At 38.2% G+C, this 17463-nt stretch overlaps 2 protein-coding genes across 4 annotated transcripts in view; both read left to right on the top strand.

Moving 5' to 3' along the window:
- LOC133613836 (calcium-independent phospholipase A2-gamma-like) overlaps nt 1–6900 on the top strand; it is a 10919-nt gene extending 4019 nt beyond the window's left edge. Inside the window, exons 3-9 of one of the 2 annotated variants that reach the window (XM_061971671.1) lie at nt 1–5; nt 70–227; nt 4751–4845; nt 4923–5094; nt 5161–5218; nt 5299–5493; nt 6291–6900. The exon at nt 1–5 is cut by the window's left edge and continues 148 nt beyond it. In XM_061971671.1, the coding sequence (XP_061827655.1) occupies nt 1–5; nt 70–227; nt 4751–4845; nt 4923–5094; nt 5161–5218; nt 5299–5493; nt 6291–6749 (1142 nt within the window). In that variant the 3' untranslated portion in view covers nt 6750–6900. The remainder of the gene's footprint in view (nt 6–69; nt 228–4750; nt 4846–4922; nt 5095–5160; nt 5219–5298; nt 5494–6290) is intronic. The other variant, XM_061971679.1, reaches the window with a different exon arrangement.
- A 3038-nt stretch (nt 6901–9938) lies between these two features.
- nfascb (neurofascin homolog (chicken) b) overlaps nt 9939–17463 on the top strand; it is a 31408-nt gene continuing 23883 nt past the window's right edge. For both annotated transcript variants that reach the window (XM_061984789.1, XM_061984781.1), the window contains exon 1: nt 9939–10222. The gene's annotated coding sequence lies outside the window, so the exon portion shown is untranslated. The remainder of the gene's footprint in view (nt 10223–17463) is intronic.

Genomic DNA, 17463 nt, shown 5'->3' with positions numbered 1-17463 from the left:
GGCAGGTCAGTTGCAAGCAAAACAATCACATTTGAGCATAAACTCCTGTTAATTCACTAAATTAACCAGGAAAAAACAGCCGTTACATTACTGAAACAGCGGCGAGTCTATGGAAACAACCAGGTTCTTCAGAGTGCCATAAGAGAAGCTTTGGCTCTTATTGGCTATGTTGACCCGGTCAAAGGGCGTGGCATCAGAGTGCTTTCCATTGATGGTGGCGGTACAAGGTAAGAGAGTTGTGGTTTGTTTGTATGATTAAACAAAAAAATGCCATTCTGTTTTACATACAGGCCACTAAATTAGGTACACATACACATTTATTATAAGTGCTGTATCAAAAAAATCTGCTTTTACAATTATAATCATGCTTGTATAATATGTTTTGTCCTCTCATGTCGCTATAAATACCAAACCAAAACATTAGAAACAGCTGTCAGTATGATGCAATGCAGTTTTACACCACTGTAACCCACAACCACAGTAACAATTGTACTGTTAAACTAATTCCTCTTTGACAAAATCAGTCAAAATGGAGCATTATATTCCTTAAAAAACAAAAGTTTCTTTAATACACATCCTGTGTTGCATCTTAATGTGTTTAAAAAAAAAAAAAAAGTCTAGTGAGTAATAATAGAGCAATATTGTTGTAATTGCTAAATGTTTATATGCTTATATGCTTGGTTCTGTTAGGGAGTTCTTAACTCAAAACACTTGTATCTCAAATCAATGTCTTAATAATTTAATTGGTGCTTGACCAATAAAAACACAGGAAACAAGTCTTTTAAAAAGAAAAACAGACTTTTAGATAAGAAAATGTGTAATAAAACAATACAATAGAATGCAGTACTGACAACTACAATAATCTTAATAATAATGTACAGCATTTATCTTTGAGATAAGAAGTTTGCGGTATCTTTTCCATATTTTCATGGATAAATGTCCCTTCTTTAAATGTTATTACATATACATATATACATCCTTGGCTGGTGTTTGACCTCTACTTTTTCAGTATGTTTCAAACTAGCAGTGATATTTACCAAGTGGGTAACACACTGTGCCATGTTTTTGATGATTTCTTTCTTTAATTCAATTCATATCATCCACTTCTACTCAGCACTGTCCTTCACGTTGACTTCCTTACTTCCCTTTCGTTGGAAAAAACAAAGTTATATCCATCTCTAGCTTAAGCTAATGCTAGCAATTTAGAGCAGATGTTTTTGTCTGATCTTAAGGGGTAAACTGTGGCATTCGATACGCCAATTAATAGCGTGGATGCTTTTAACAAACATTTTTGCTTGCAACTTAAAGGGGAACCACACTTTATTTGGAATTTTGTCTATCGTTCACAATCCTTAGAGGTGACAGAGCTTTCGCCGCTGCTGCTCCCAAGCTCTGGAACGGCTTACCTTTGAGTGTTAGACAGGCCTCCTCTCTTCCTGTTTTTAAATCGCTCTTAAAAACATACTTTTATTCCATGGCTTTTAACACTGAGTGATCTCCATCCTGCTATGGCGTCCCACAATGCACCTGCCGCTCGTTTCTCTTGTGTTATCTTTTAACCTGCCCATTGTACAGCACTTTGGCTACCCCTGTGGTAAATTTTAAATGTGCTTTATAAATAAAGTTGATTTGATTTGACTTATTAGAGACAAGAAGACAAAATGTTTTTTGTTTTTTTTCCCGCTGTCTAACATAAAAATGGTCTCATTTTTGGTGGCTAGCAATGCAGCTAGTGAGAGCCATCAATTCTACCACTAAATCACTTTAAAAATGCATTCAAAACAGTCAACAATATTTAATTTACATTCCGTAACCTGTATAATAACCAAACTCTAGCAACATTATTATTGTAAGAGCAAACTCTTTTTCTAGCATACTAACACATTGGCGTGTTACGGTATTAGCTGTAGAGGCTAACTACGGCAAGCACAGAACAGCGTATGCTGTCTGTCATGATACACGCATGACGTGCTGCATGTATCATAATCAATATAAAGTGTGACTCACTCGATGGACAGTTTTCTGTTTGGTCCCGCTGGCTCGGGATGTTTTTTCCAGTTATGGGTAAGCGGTCCATTTATGTCCAAATAGCTTGGCTTCAAGTTCCACATTTTGCAGCTTCGATTCACTATCACCTCACTCTCTCGGCTTCCGTCTGCTCCAACGTCTCACTCTTCCTTTGTGCTCGCTTCTAGAAGCAGTAGTTCATCCTCCATAAATTCAGCTTCAAAAAGATAAGGTTGCGAATCCTCATATGTCCATAAATATGAAAACTTTTCAGGAAGATTGTGAAAACCGGGAATTCTGGAGAGCCAAATACCCCACCGTGATTGGTAGGTTCATCCAGCTCCATACACAACACTATAAAGTGCCATTCATAATAATACTCACGGGCCACACTTACATTAAACTTTCACATTAAGGAAGGGGGCCACAAAATATCGTTTGCAGGCCCCGAGTTCAAGACTCCTGGTTTAGAGGATGGTTGGGTTGATTAAGCGTGCCATAGTGGCAGTCGTGAGTTCAGTGGGATTCACTTCAAACCAACTCTAACTCTTAGTAGCATGCATGATTTTGGGGACTAGGAGGAAATATTGTTGTGTTACAAACTTTTGCGTGATGTTGCTTTTTTATTTGTGTTCATTCATATTCATCATGTGACAGAGAATGTGGCAGCGTGTCATAATTATGACGTCAGCTGGATTATAAAATATATCGACAGCAGTATCATAAGTCCACAATATTAATGGTCTTTCTGGATCGACCCAATTAGAAACCAGTACCAAAAATAACGGTACACAATTTAGTTCCGTCGTAATTAGTTTCCTCTGCTTTTTCAACTCTTTTTGTACCACTTTGCTATTTGTCATTACATCGTATGTGTGCCTAAATAAATAAATGACAGCTTTAACATGCGAACAAGACACATTCTATGTACAATCTTAATTTTTTGAATTTACCGCCTGCAAAAGGCCAAAATAGGACAAAGAAGATGGGTAGCCATTTAAATTTGAAGTAACTTGACATAATCAGAATTAGTTTCACAAACCAATCTGGGAAAGACCTAAAGACAGTAGGACAGTTTGTCTGTCACATATGTTTGGGTCCAATAGATCAACAAGCAAAGAGTTAAAGGGCTGTTTGCAACTTTTTAAAAATGTCTATATTTTTCACAATTACCAAAGTATATTAAATAAAAAAAATGTTTGTCTTCCAGAGGTAAGAGTCTGGCGTTCAGGCTTGTCACTCACGAATATGTATTTGCTGTTTGTTACTACAACATTTGTAAGTCTGCACTGATTAGAACACACACAAGCGTTTTGTATCCAGAAGTAGGAACATTGTTGAACGGTCGCTGCTATGGAAACGGGAATAAATGTACCAAAGAATTAGTTCTGGCAATGATTAAAATGACTGAAATACGGTAAATATTGTAAATATGACATATTGTTATAAATGTGTCTGCTACTACATTATATGTATACTTGCAGTGTGTATATAAAACGTTGATGGAAGGTTTTGAAGTTGTTTTAGAGGGCTTTGAAGGCTACAACGGTTAGCCACATCTTCCAAGTGTTTATTTATCATCTTTAAAATAAAAGACATGTGCGTTCTTGTCTCTCATAATCATACTTGCCAACCTTGAGACCTCCGATTTCGGGAGGTGGGGGGTGGTGGGGCGTGGTCGGGGGTGGGGCGGGAGGGCGTGGTTAAGAGGGGAGGAGTATATTTACAGCTAGAATTCACCAAGTCAAGTATTTCATATATATAAATACAGTATATATACTGTATATATATATATATATATATATATATATATATATATATACTTGACTTTCAGTGAATTCTAGCTATATATATATATGTATTTTATTATATATATATATATATATATATGTATATATATAAGAAATACTTGACGTTCAGTGAATTCTAGCTATATATATATATATATTTATTTTATTATATTTATATATATATATGTGTATGTATATGTATATATATATATATATATATATATATATATAAATAAAAGAAATACTTGAATTTCAGTGTTCATTTATTTACACATAACACTCATCTACTCATTGTTGAGTTAAGGGTTGAATTGTCCATCCTTGTTCTATTCTCTGTCACTATTTTTCTAACCATGCTGAACATCCTCTCTGATGATGCATTCTGCTTCGTCTCCTTGTTGTGTGTGCAGTTGTGCACTGCACTCTCTAAAAGCCGTAGATGTTATTGCCACATATGCATGTACAGTAGATGGCAGTATTGTCCTGTTTAAGAGTGTCACAACATTGCTGTTTACGGCAGACAAACTGCTTTACGGTAGACGAAAACGTGACTGCTGTTGTTCTGTGTTGTTGCCGCGATGGGAGGACGTTAATGAAACTGCCTAACAATAAACCTGGAGGGGGCGTGGCCTCCAGCTCCGCCAGAATTTCGGGAGATTTTCGGGAGAAAATTTGTCCCGGGAGGTTTTCGGGAGAGGCGCTGAATTTCGGGAGTCTCCCGGAAAATCCGTGAGGTTTGGCAAGTATGCTCATAATGATTGTGAACGATAGGCAAAATTCCCCAAAAAGTGCAGTTCACCTTTAAAGCATAACACTAAGCCGAGACACACTCTTATGTTGAGGTAGCACTGTAATTGTAAATTAACGTTCTGGCAACCTCTATGTTTGCGCTCAAAATGTACGCCTGTACGCAGGGTGTTGAGCTGTTTTGTTGTTGTATCGTGTGTGTCCAGAGGTGTGGTGCCTCTGCAGATATTAAAATTACTGGAAGCAGAAACAGGAAAGAAGGTCCATCAGCTGTTTGACTACATTTGTGGGGTCAGCACAGGTAACTAAGTGCTGAAAGTACGATCTTGTGGGAATAAAAAAGGCAAAAGTCATCAGTGTCACATTGTGACACTATAGGTGCTGTGTTGGCCTTCATGCTTGGCCTGGCTCATTTTTCCCTGGAGGAGTGCGCTGACATGTATCGCCGCTTTGGCTCTGAAGTATTCCGTCAGAACCGTTTGGTTGGCACGGTGAAAATGGGCTGGAATCACTCTTACTATAACACAGAGACTTGGGAAACCATACTAAGGTATGCACACAGTCAACGCTATGTAGTTGTGGTATAGGTGTTTTAATGAGTTGGTATTGTAATCAGAGAGAAGCTTGGTGATAGAGTGCTCATCAAAACAGCCAGTGATGAGTTGAGCCCCAAGGTAAGCACAAAGTTCCTTTTTCATTTTGCGAGATTTGTTCAATGTTTACCCGAGGCTGCTCTTTGTTCCTATGTTTTCAGGTTTCAGCTGTCAGCGCAGTGGTCAACTGGGGCAACAGTCCCAAGGCCTTCGTCTTCTGCAATTACAACCATAAACCAGGATCTCTGAGCCGCTATCCAGGAGGTTCTGGCTACCCCATGTGGCAGGCAGTGCGAGCGTCTTCAGCCGCTCCGGGATACTTTCAGGAATTCCCCTTGCAAAGTGATATCCATCAGGTTAGAAAATGATGTTGCTTTATGCTCCCCTCTTCAATAGATCAAACTTGTATTGATAAAGTTCAAATATACGCCGTGCCAGCAACTTGAGGGTTCCAGGTTCGATCCCCGCTTGCGCCATCCTAGTCACTGCCGTTGTGGCCCTGGGCAAGATACTTTACCCACCTGACCCCAGTGCCACCCACACTGGTTTAAATTTAACTTAAATAATGGGTTTCATTGGAGAAAAGCGCTATATAAATATACTTGACTTCACTTCACATTTGTAAACGAGAAAAAATTAATAGTTCAGAAATGTTTCAAAAACCCATGTAATTGAACTGTATTGTTATTTATTTAGCAATTTTTTAAAATATATTTCAAAATACAAATATAATTTATAATTTTGCATGACCCACTTGGTACAGGTGAGACATTTTTTAAATAAATATTTTTTATGTTTAGAAATGCAAGTAAGTAAATTTGACATCCTGCAGTATTTAACAAATAAATAAACTGTTGTTTTTTCGATTTAAAATCTAATGGTTAACTTTAATATTAAATGTTATATTAAAATATAATTCATATGAAAAAAGTTTCTAAATACTGGTGTATTAACCAATATAGAAACTAAATAAAACTGGTTGTGGTAATTGCCCATGCTGTTAATTTAGTGCAGCAGTGCCACACCTTGCATTAAATGGCAGGTAAAAAAATATGTTAAGCCCTTTACATTAAACTTATTTTTAATCTGTGAAGTAAAAATAGTCCAAAAACCTGTCAAGTTCCTCCCCTGATTTATATGTTTTCCACTGTAGGATGGAGGTATTATCATGAACAACCCCTGTGCCTTAGCTGTACATGAGAGCAGACTATTGTGGCCCCGCCACCCATTCCAGTGTGTGCTGTCTCTTGGCACCGGTCGCTATGACAACCCTAAGAGAGGCCCTACAACTTCCACCAGTCTGAGGGCTAAAATCAGTAACCTGATAAGCAGTGCAACCGACACTGAAGGCGTCCACACACTTTTAGATGACCTGCTGCCCCGCGATGTCTATTTCCGCTTCAACCCCATGCTGAGTGCTGAGGTGACCCTAGACGAGAGCCGGCCGGGAGCCCTGGACCAGCTGGAGAGAGACACCCAGGTCTACCTAGAGAGAAACCGGCTAAAACTGGCTCGGCTCTGTTTGGTGCTCGGGGCAGAGCGATCGGCTGTTGGCAGAACCAAGGACTGGTTCAGTGAGAGGACCTGGGTGATGAAGCAGAGATGGATGTAAGGTTGTGTTCACCCTTGTCAAGTTTGGTTCGGTCAAAATTGCTCTGCTAGTACAGATCATTTGGTCAAGTGTGAACCTTGGGGTGAACAAACAAGCAGACTAAAATTGTTTGAGAGATGCATCTCAGTCCGGTTCATTTGGGAATGGTGGTATATAGTACATGTATGTGTATGTATACATGTATGTATGTATATATGTATTTATATATGTATGTATATATATACATGTATGTATGTATATATATATACTGTATGTACAGTATGTAAATATGTATTTATATTTATGTATGTATATATACATATTTATGTATGTATGTATGTATACATATGTATGTAAATTAATATGTATTTGTATATATATATATATATATATATATATATATTGTGGTACCTGATTCTCACCAAGACACAGGATTGGTTTTGCAGCAAGCCGAAAAGGGCATTTATTGTACAAGTGTTTTTAGGAAGGGCGGGGTGTGGAATCAGCAAACTTAAAGTGTCCAATAATAAACATAAATATCTCCCATCTGGGGCTCTCAGTCCTTCACACAGCACACTTCCTTAAAGGTCAAAGGTCATTGCCTATCAAACAAGAGAAAACATAATATCAGAAAACATTTCCCTAATAATGTCATTAATGGGGAAATAGTGGATGTCTCACTTACCGCCTGATGCACCTGCCTTGACACAGAGGAGAGCCAGACCTGAATGAGGCAGAGTTAAGAACAGTTTGTAGCTGGGCCCCACCTGGCCGCACAGCTGGTGGCACTTCAGGCTGATTGAGCAGGTACAGGGGAAAGTACCGCCCCTCGATGATGCGGCCAAGGCTGGGGCGTCGTCCTCTGTGTTCCACTCTGCCTCCACGCCCTGGCTCCTCCCCTGTGAGGTGCCTACCTGTCAGGCGGTGCCTGAGTGAGACTCCACAATATATATGTATGTTAATATGTATTTATGTTTGTATGTGTATATACATTTGTATAGACATATATAAATACATCTATACTGTGTGTGTGTGTATATATATATATATATATATATATATATATATATATATATATATATATATGTGTGTTAGCAATGCCACATTATGTTAACAGTCATGTATTTTTAAACAAAAGCCCTACACGATGAAACGATTTTCAGTAAGTGCTTGATGATGGGTCGTGGTTCTACATGAGTTGGCTAACACGTAGCATACCCTAGACTAGAGCATGGGTGTCAAAGTCAAAATGATCTATGGCCCCCGGGATGATACTTGATTAGTATTAGATTCGGCCCGCAGGCCACACTGCTGTTTTGCAAGCACCAATACTCCATCAGTGTTGGCGCTAGGAATTTTCAAAATGGTATCAAGTCATTAAAATGGGGTCCCACAGTCAATTTTTTGGGGTCCCACTTTTTTGTAACTGTTTTGAAAACAAATGATAAATGTATGCATTATCCTGTGATGGCGACTTGTCCAGGGTGTACCCCGCCTTCCGCCCGATTGTAGCTTAGATAGGCTCCAGTGCCCCCCGCCACCCTGAAGGGAATAAGCGTTAGGAAATGGATGGATGTAAATTTATTTAGTTGTAAACATTCATTCACTTTCTTCTTTCCTTCATGGATCTAAACTTTACTGCTGCCGGTATTTTTTTCGATATTTTTATTGTAATAATTTCAGAATGTGTTTGTTCTATTTTTGGCAAAAGTAAGACGAAGAAAACAATCGGAAGTTGTCTTTATTTTTTTAGTTTTAATGCCATGATTTTAATAGTCCGGCCCGCATGTGCACAGATTTTCCTCTGTGCTAAAATGAGTTTGACACCCCTGACTGTATACATATACAATTAAAAAATATTACACATCAATTTATATTTATGTATAATTATTAGGACTGTCAAAATTAAGAAGTTAACTCATGTGATAAGCAAAAAAATATAGCCTTTTATGTTGATTTTATAAAAATAATTATGCAAGTGATTAATCATGATAAAGCTGAATTCAAAAGTGTTTAATCAGACTTCTTTTTTTTTAAATACTCATTTGACAGCACTAATAGTAATGTACAGATGTATACAGTATATTGTGCAATTGTAAAAATATGATGTTATTTTATTTCACTTGTTAAAGCAAGTTCAAAAGAAACCATATGCATCATGCAAACACACAGAATGGGTATAGGTCATACAACTTCCCAATAAAGTCCCAGTTTTGTTCCTTTGACTAAAATACCAGTATCAACGCAAAGCAAAACTGTGCACCGTTACCAAGTATTGTTTGTGTGGTCCAGACCAGAGTCCCAAACCACAAAAGTGAACATAGCCTAAGATGGTTTGAATAGTCCAGCTTCACTTGATAGAACCGATAACCTGCTATTTATTTAATATTCAATTATTACATTTATGGTCATTTTTGTATACAAACACAATTATATAGCTCTCATACATGGATAGTTATATTTAGTTCTTGGTAATAATGGTACTGAGCCTTTAGTATTACCTACTTGTATTTAATTTACAGTATCATTAGGACAATTCATTTTGTCTCAAAAATATATTCTTAAAAAATTACAATAACATTACTTAGGTGTTTTGTACTTATCATCTACTATCCCTGTCAGCTTGTTGTTGTTAGTATCTACTGTAGCTTTAGCAATTGTTTTAACAACTAACAATTTAGAGACTATTTTTTCTGTACGACTCGAAGCAGAAATGTGTGAGAAAAGCATGTTTACGCACTTTATTTTGGGAAAAAAAAAAATACAGCCATATAGTTATTAACCAGGCATTCAAATGTTGCAACTCCTATTTATCTGTGGATTTTTTTTTTTATAATGTTGTGATATTTGTGATCAAGAATAAATCCATATTTATTTCAAAATGTGTTGTATTTAATGCGTATTTTTCTCACCAGCTGTCCACTCTACTTTGCATCAACACAGGCTATGAATCAGTTTTGACAAACGGTGTAAGAGTTTATCATTAAGTGAGAGGCCATCCAATCACTGAATATCAGGAGTTAAATCCCACCCATATGTCTCGTAGCTGAGAACGCCACAATAGGCCAGCTTTATTCCAAACAATGGTCTATTGACTAAATGTGCCTGTGCCAGTCACAGTTAAGATACAAAGTCAGTGGAGAAATCCACATGGGACTTAGTATTTGCTCCTCTGATATCCACCTCACGGAGGGTATTGTAATGTTTGAAATGAGTCGTGGTTGCTTTTCTAATATGGCACGCTAGTCCGAGTGTGTATTTCTCCACTACCCTCCCACTGGCTATATTTGTTTGGATTTCACTATGCGTGTTTTCTCCGAGGCCTAGTGGGACCGGGGTTTTGGGCCGCTTTCCTGGAGAGCTTTGGATGTCTTGTCTCTAAGCCTCACTTACCTGGTGGAGACACGAGCAAGACTGAAGATGGAAAGGAAATAGAGGTTGGTTTCCACGGCAACACATTAAAAGGGAGCCAAGAATTACTGCGGTACTTCCAGGTAGGACTGTCACTACCATCAACATTACCAGACTTTTTTTTTCTAATGTTCCCATTGAAATGCGTCCGAAGTGGAGTTAGTGTTGCCATGTGAAGGAGGCATCGTGTCCTTGTGATTGTTTCTAAGACAAACATCAATGGAGGTCAAGGTTTTAATGATCTCACTCAGTCTGACTCGAATAGTTGGCAGGATGGAGAAGTGCATCAACAGGTTGTGCAAAAGTGGGAAAGTATCTCTCAATGTCATGATCGCTCGTGACTGTTTTGAACTTTAGTGTTGTTTTTAATAAATAACAATGGTAATTAAATGTATTATTGTTTTTATTAATATACTTTTTTTAGTGTTTTCTTCTTGTCCAGTGCTCTTTTTTTGGTTCTTCTTCCTGTTTGTGGTCTGTGTTGCTCATACTTTATCAATGCTTGTGAGTGCTTTTCTCCTCACCTGTCCCTGATTGCCAATCAGTAGGATTTATCTGCCAGTGTCGTCTTCCTTGCAACACTAGTTCATTGTCCAATGTCCGTGTTAAGCCTTTTTGCTTACCTTACCATGATGTGATGCTTCTTCATTGTTGGTACCCAATAAAATTGCCTTCTATTTGCACGTACCTGCATTCTCTGCATCCAGGGATCACACCACCTGCCAGCATTCTCCATCTAACCAATTTCACAAACACATTTGTCGTTAAATCAACTCACATACTTTTTCAAGAAAATTTTGGAATTCCTCTGTTTCTTATGATCGCTTTTGAGTTTTACAACGTTTTGCTGTCTCATATAGCATTTTTTTTTAATTGCTCTGACTGTACATATTTAATTATAACATAAGAACTACTTCAAAGGGTGACACAGAGATTAATGTTTTTTTTCTATTCTTTAATTATCTCAAATTATTTGTTTGTTAGACAGACAGATATATAATTAATGTGTGTGTATATAAAGATATATATAACGTGTGTGTGTGTGTATATATATATATATATGTGTGTGTACATATATATATATATATATATATATATATATAATGTGTATGTATACATAAATGTATGTATATATATACATGTATATATGTATTTGTATATGTACATATACTGTATATATACCGTATATATATATATATCCATCCATCCATTTTCTACCGCTTATTCCCTTTGGGGTCGCGGGGGGCGCTGGAGCCTATCTCAGCTACAATCGGGCGGAAGGCGGGGTACACCCTGGACAAGTCGCCACCTCATCGCAGGGCCAACACAGATAGACACACAACATTCACACTCACATCCACACACTAGGGCCAATTTAGTGTTGCCAATCAACTTATCCCCAGGTGCATGTCTTTGGAAGTGGGAGGAAGCCGGAGTACCCGGAGGGAACCCACGCAGTCACGGGGAGAACATGCAAACTCCACACAGAAAGATCCCGAGCCCGGGATTGAACCCAAGACTACTCAGGACCTTCGTATATATATATATATATATATATATATATATATATATATATATATATATTTGTATATATATAAGCATATGTCTATGTATATTAATGTGTGTGAATAAAAACAATAAACTATTAATAATAATGAAAGTACCATTGCAAAATTAAAAACATAAATAAATAAAAGAAAAAATTAAACATCAAATCGAAATAAGTATCTGACCCAAGAGCGTAAATTAGCATGGTCATCTGTGACTAAGCTGCCATATATATATATATATATATATATATATATATATATATATATATATATATATATATATATAAGGCTGTAACTGCCGAAAGAAACCTGATTGCCCTCTCAACGGGGGGTGCTTACAAACATCAGTTGTCTACCAATCTAAGGTAACACGCAAGGACATTAACACATCCGACACATATGTAGGATTAACCCAGGGAGAGTTCAAAACCAGATGGAACAATCACAAGGCTTCTTTCAGGAACCAAAATCTGCGGAATACCACAGAACTCATTTGGGACCTCAAAGACAATAATGTTGAATATTCAATAACATGGCAAATTCTTGCATCCAGCACACCTTACAATAGTGGTAATAAAAGATGCAACCTATGCTTGAAAGAGAAACTGTTTATTATTTACCGTCCAGACCTGTCATCCCTCAACAAACGCAGCGAAATTGTAACAGCATGCCGCCACAGACGGAAACACCTCCTAGGTAACACATGAGCCAATCACCATGCCCCTACACCAGCCTGTACCCACCCACTCTGTGCCCTATATAAACCATGGTATGTGAATGCTCCCATTAAAATCTCCTGATGATTGAGGGAACCCCCTCATGAAACAGGCCTGTAGAGATGAAATAGTCTTGTGATTTTTTTTCCCACACATACATATATATATATATATATATATATATATATATATATATATATATATATATATATATACACATATATATATTTATGCATATATGTATGAATTCGTTATATTTTGTAAGTATTTTTTATTCTCACCTGAATCGAAACTGGTCATGTTTAAACACAGGAAGTGAACCAACTATCAGTAATTGTTGTGATACAGAGAGGAGTAGAGTTAAATAAGCCTATAGCGTCTTCCTACTCCTTTTCGAACATGTTGAGTTGTGGAAGGGTTACTATGTGATGTTATGTACCATGTTGAACATGTTTGAAAAAAATAAACCCTAACATAATTCAACAGACAACCCTTGTGAAAACCACATTCAAGCTAACATACATCAAATACACCATTCGTGAAATGATTGTTTTTTGGGGGTTTTTGAACAGCCAAGGTAAAATTCAGTATACGTCGGTCACACTCACTATGCTGTTTTCTTGAAAACAAAAAGGACAGGGAGATATGACAAGAACATCATCGTACTGATAGTAATAATAATAATTGATTAAGAGCCAGATGAGATGGTTTGGGCATTTAATAATAATAATAATAATAATAATACATTTTTTTTGTAAGGCGCCTTTCTGGGCACTCAAGGACACCGTACAAAATCAAAACAATAAAATCAAATTGGATAAAAACAACAATAATAACAACAACAACAAAGATAGAGAAGAAAATATGATTACAATGAATAAGCAGTCAGGAATAGGTGTGTTTTGAGTCTTGATTTGAAGAGGGATATTGAGTCCAAGTTACAAAGGTCTGGTGGCAAAGAGTTCCAAAGATGTGGGGCAGAGCAGCTGAAAGCTCGGGCACCCATGGTGGACAATTTGGTCAGAACGCCACTCGAACGCCTCCCTAGGGAGGTGTTTAGGGCACGTCCGACCGGTAGGAGGCCACGGGGAAGACCTAGGACACTTTGGCAAGACTATGTCTCCCGGCTGGCCTGGGAACGCCTCAGAAACCCCCGGGAGGAGCTGGACAAAGTGGCTGGGGAGAGGGAAGTCTGGGCTTCCCTGCATAGGCTGCTTCCCTGCATAGGCTGCTGCCCTCGCGACCCGACCTCGGATCAGCGGAAGAAAATGGATGGATTAGATTAAAATATTTAATAGTTTAGATTTCATTTTTCTCACAGAAAACTGAGAACCCTTCATTCATTCACTCCACATTTACACATGGATGGTGGTAAGCTTAATTTTTAGCCACAGCTGCCCTGGGGCAGACTGACCGAAGCGTGGCTGCCAATTTGCGCCTACGAACCCTTCCGACCACCACTTATCATTTATTCACATTCATGCACCAGTGTCTTTCCCAAGGACACAATGGCCTTGACAAGAATGGCAGAAGCTGGAATCGAACAGGGAACCCTCAAATTGCTGGCATGGCTGCTCTACCATCTGAGCCACGCCGTCCCTTGAATGGGAAAAAAAGTAAACATTCACTTGTAACGTTTGCTTTCCACTAGATCTTATGGACCACTGCCCCACTTGCTTTATCACCATTGGTCGCACTGACCTAGTATACAGTGTTCTGCACAACCGGAGAGTACTTAGTCCAACCCTCCTTCACAGACACAGTAATGCAATGTGCAACTGATACGGGCAGATTGTGTCGCGGACCCCCACCCTCATCCCCCTTGTCTACAATCTGCTTCTATTCAAGCTCCGAGGTCCCACGTGCCAACGGAGACCCGCGATCATGGAGACAATCTTGTCGTCATGAGCTGACCTCTTCTTGTGCAGAGTGGTGCATGGCACTGATCTCTGCTCGCTTGCACAAAAGTATGCCAAGAGCGATTGCGCCCGCTTATTTGCTTGGCCCGAGGCACAAGAGCGGCTGTTCACATCCTGCTCAATATGATGAATGGACGGCGATCTAAGATTCTGGTATCGGCTCCAACATGTGTTTGGATGCCTGAGAGCCTCTGCGAGTCAGCCCACTGTTGACAGCCCACACATAAATGCAGCCTATGATTCATTAGAATTAACTTTCCTGTGTAGCAAGGATATGCATGCAGGGGTATGAAAACAAAACTCAGTTATTCTTAAAATATACAACTGTGTATTTTTAAGAAATATAAAAAAGGAAATAATAATCTCTGTATTTGTAAATAATGGGCGTTGTTGTCATGGAGCCATGGGACTTGAGGGTTGCCACATGCAAAATGCATGTGAGAGAAACAAACATTGCTTTCATACTGGGCCCAACAGTTATTCAGGGAACAATAAAGCCCACATTTAGATGTCATCAAAATCAGCAGGAATGCACTTTTGCCCCCGACAGGGATTATTCTCTGCTTTCTTGTGCTCGTTTCTAGCCTATTTCTGAGAACCACTCTGACCTAAACAGACAGCATTAGAATAAATAAAAGTATTTCTCCTCATCAACTCTCCGTGGCCACTAGGATAAAAGGTGTTCTGCACCTAGTTTCGCTTTATAATGCAAACGTTATAGTTTGAAAGAAACTAATTGTCGTAATTGTGAGTGCCTGTGGAAGAACAGTGAAGTGCAGAGAGTGTAGGTGGTTGTATGGCGCTCATTCATTATTCATCAGCTGGGTAGGCAGCGTGTAAGTGGCAGTGACGGACTCTAATACTGAGGTGTGACATCTCCAGGCTTCTTGACCTGACATTTTGTGGATTTATACATTATACCAAAAAATAAGAGAGACATTTGACAAAAAAAACCAAAAACAAAAAACTTTTGGATCATGATGGGGTGGATAGGAGGGACAGTCCAGAATAGACGCAACATGAGAAAGGTAGGTACAAATATCACTCTCGGGCTTGTAGTATGTATTAAAGCAGTGTTTTTCAACCACTGTGTGTGCCGCGAGATACAGTCTGGTGTGCCGTGGGAGATTATCTAATTTCACCTATTTGGGTTAAAAATATTTTTTGCAAACCAGTAATTATAGTGTATTACTCTTCCATATCAGTAGGTGGCAGCCAGTAGCTAATTGCTTTGTAGATGTCGGAAACAGCGGGAGGCAGGGTGCAGGTAAAAAGGTGTCCAATGCTTAAACCAAAAATAAACAAAAGGTGAGTGCCCCTAAGAAAAGGCATTGAAGCTTAGGGAAGGCTATGCAGAACAAAACTAAAAATTAACTGGCTACAAAGTAAACAAAAAAAGAATGCTGGACGACAGCAAAAACTTACTGTTGAGCAAAGATGGCGTCCACAAAGTACATCCGAACATGACATGACAATCAACAATGTCCCCACAAAGAAGGATAAAAACAACTGAAATATTCTTGATTGCTAAAACAAAGTAGTTGCGGGAAATATCGCTCAAAGGAAGACATGAAACTGCTACAGGAAGATACCAAAAAAAGAGAAAAAGCCACCAAAATAGGAGCGCAAGACAAGAACTAAAACACTACACACAGGAAAACAACAACAAACTCAAAATAAGTCAGGGAGTGATGTGACAGGTTGTGACAGTACACCTACTTTGAGACAAGAGCTTTATTGATGCACGGTTGGTTATGGTTTAATGTCATATCCAAAATTGCGACAACGACTTTTTACTGTCAACTGAGTTTCGTTTTTTAACGATTTCAGCTGGTGGTGTGCCTTCAGATTTTTTCAACGCAAAAAATGTGCCTTGGCTCAAAAAAGGTTGAAAAACACTGCATTAATGTATACATCTATACATCATTTTCTTACACATAATTGTACTCCTTGCCAGGAAATATGACATCAGATTTGTGGCCTTTCTTTGTTGAACTGTCTTGAGTGCTTAACTGATTTTTTCCAGTTTAATAAATGTACTTATTTCCATTGTCTCTCCAACCCTAATCCCTAAATGTCCATTTTCAACAATACTCTATATATCCATTTTTACATTTTACTAATTTACCAACCGATATTCTTACCCCCGCCTTCCGCCCGAATGCAGCTGGGATAGGCTCCAGCACCCCTGTGATGCCGAGAGGGACAAGCGGTAGAAAATAGTTGGATGGATGGATATTCTTGTGGTCATATACTGCTTCTTATTTCCTGGACTTGGACATTTAACAGCACATTGTACATTTTCTGTATTTATATTATATGTTTCAACTCTTTTTCCAACCAAGTATGTTTCAACTATCTACAAAACTGATACAAATGACACAGTTTAGACGTGTGTGGCCTTTGTTAGCGTTCAGTAACTAGCCAGCCTGCTAACAACAATGTAGCCAACTGCGCTAACAAAGTCAAGGTTTGTCAAGTGAAAAACAATTTAGTAGCAACCAGGTGCTCAAGCAAGAAAAAAAAAAAGGCAGCCATTCCTTGAATGATTCATACAATTATTATAATACGACATGTTCAAGTTTTATGATAACACATACAAACTCAAATCATCAAATTGAATAAAAAATAAAATGTGTAAACTATACACATTTATTATATATATTTATTTTTAAATGTGTGTACTGTAAACACTTTTTTCCCACTGTTTTATGACATTGTTGAAGCATCAGCAGCATCACAATAATAGAAATATGAATCAAATAAACCTCACCGGATTGTCTTAGCTCATCTCAATTATTAGGACTTTAACTAAAACAAAACTGGTGAATTTGTCTAATATATAGAGCATTAAAACTGGTGTTAAATCATTACCCTGCAGTTGTCTGTCTGTCAGGTTCGATAGCTCGGAGTTAACATACTAACTGGCGGAGAAAGGGACGTGAGTTTAAACCTCGATTTGAGCATGTCTTAGTTTTTGTTTTGTTGTTTTTTTAACTGATTTAACAGTAATTTTTAATGAAATTTAAGTTATTTGTTACAATTATTTGTCCCATTTTCCCGGATAATGTCCCGTATATTGAAATGCAATTGTTGACGAAATGCCCCCTCTCTCTGTTCACAAGACAAGTAAAGGTGC

The sequence above is a fragment of the Nerophis lumbriciformis genome, linkage group LG01, assembly GCF_033978685.3.
Source record: "Nerophis lumbriciformis linkage group LG01, RoL_Nlum_v2.1, whole genome shotgun sequence".
Taxonomy (NCBI): domain Eukaryota; kingdom Metazoa; phylum Chordata; class Actinopteri; order Syngnathiformes; family Syngnathidae; genus Nerophis; species Nerophis lumbriciformis.
Note: the sequence above shows the minus strand (reverse complement) of the source record. Positions and strands in the feature narration are given on the sequence as shown.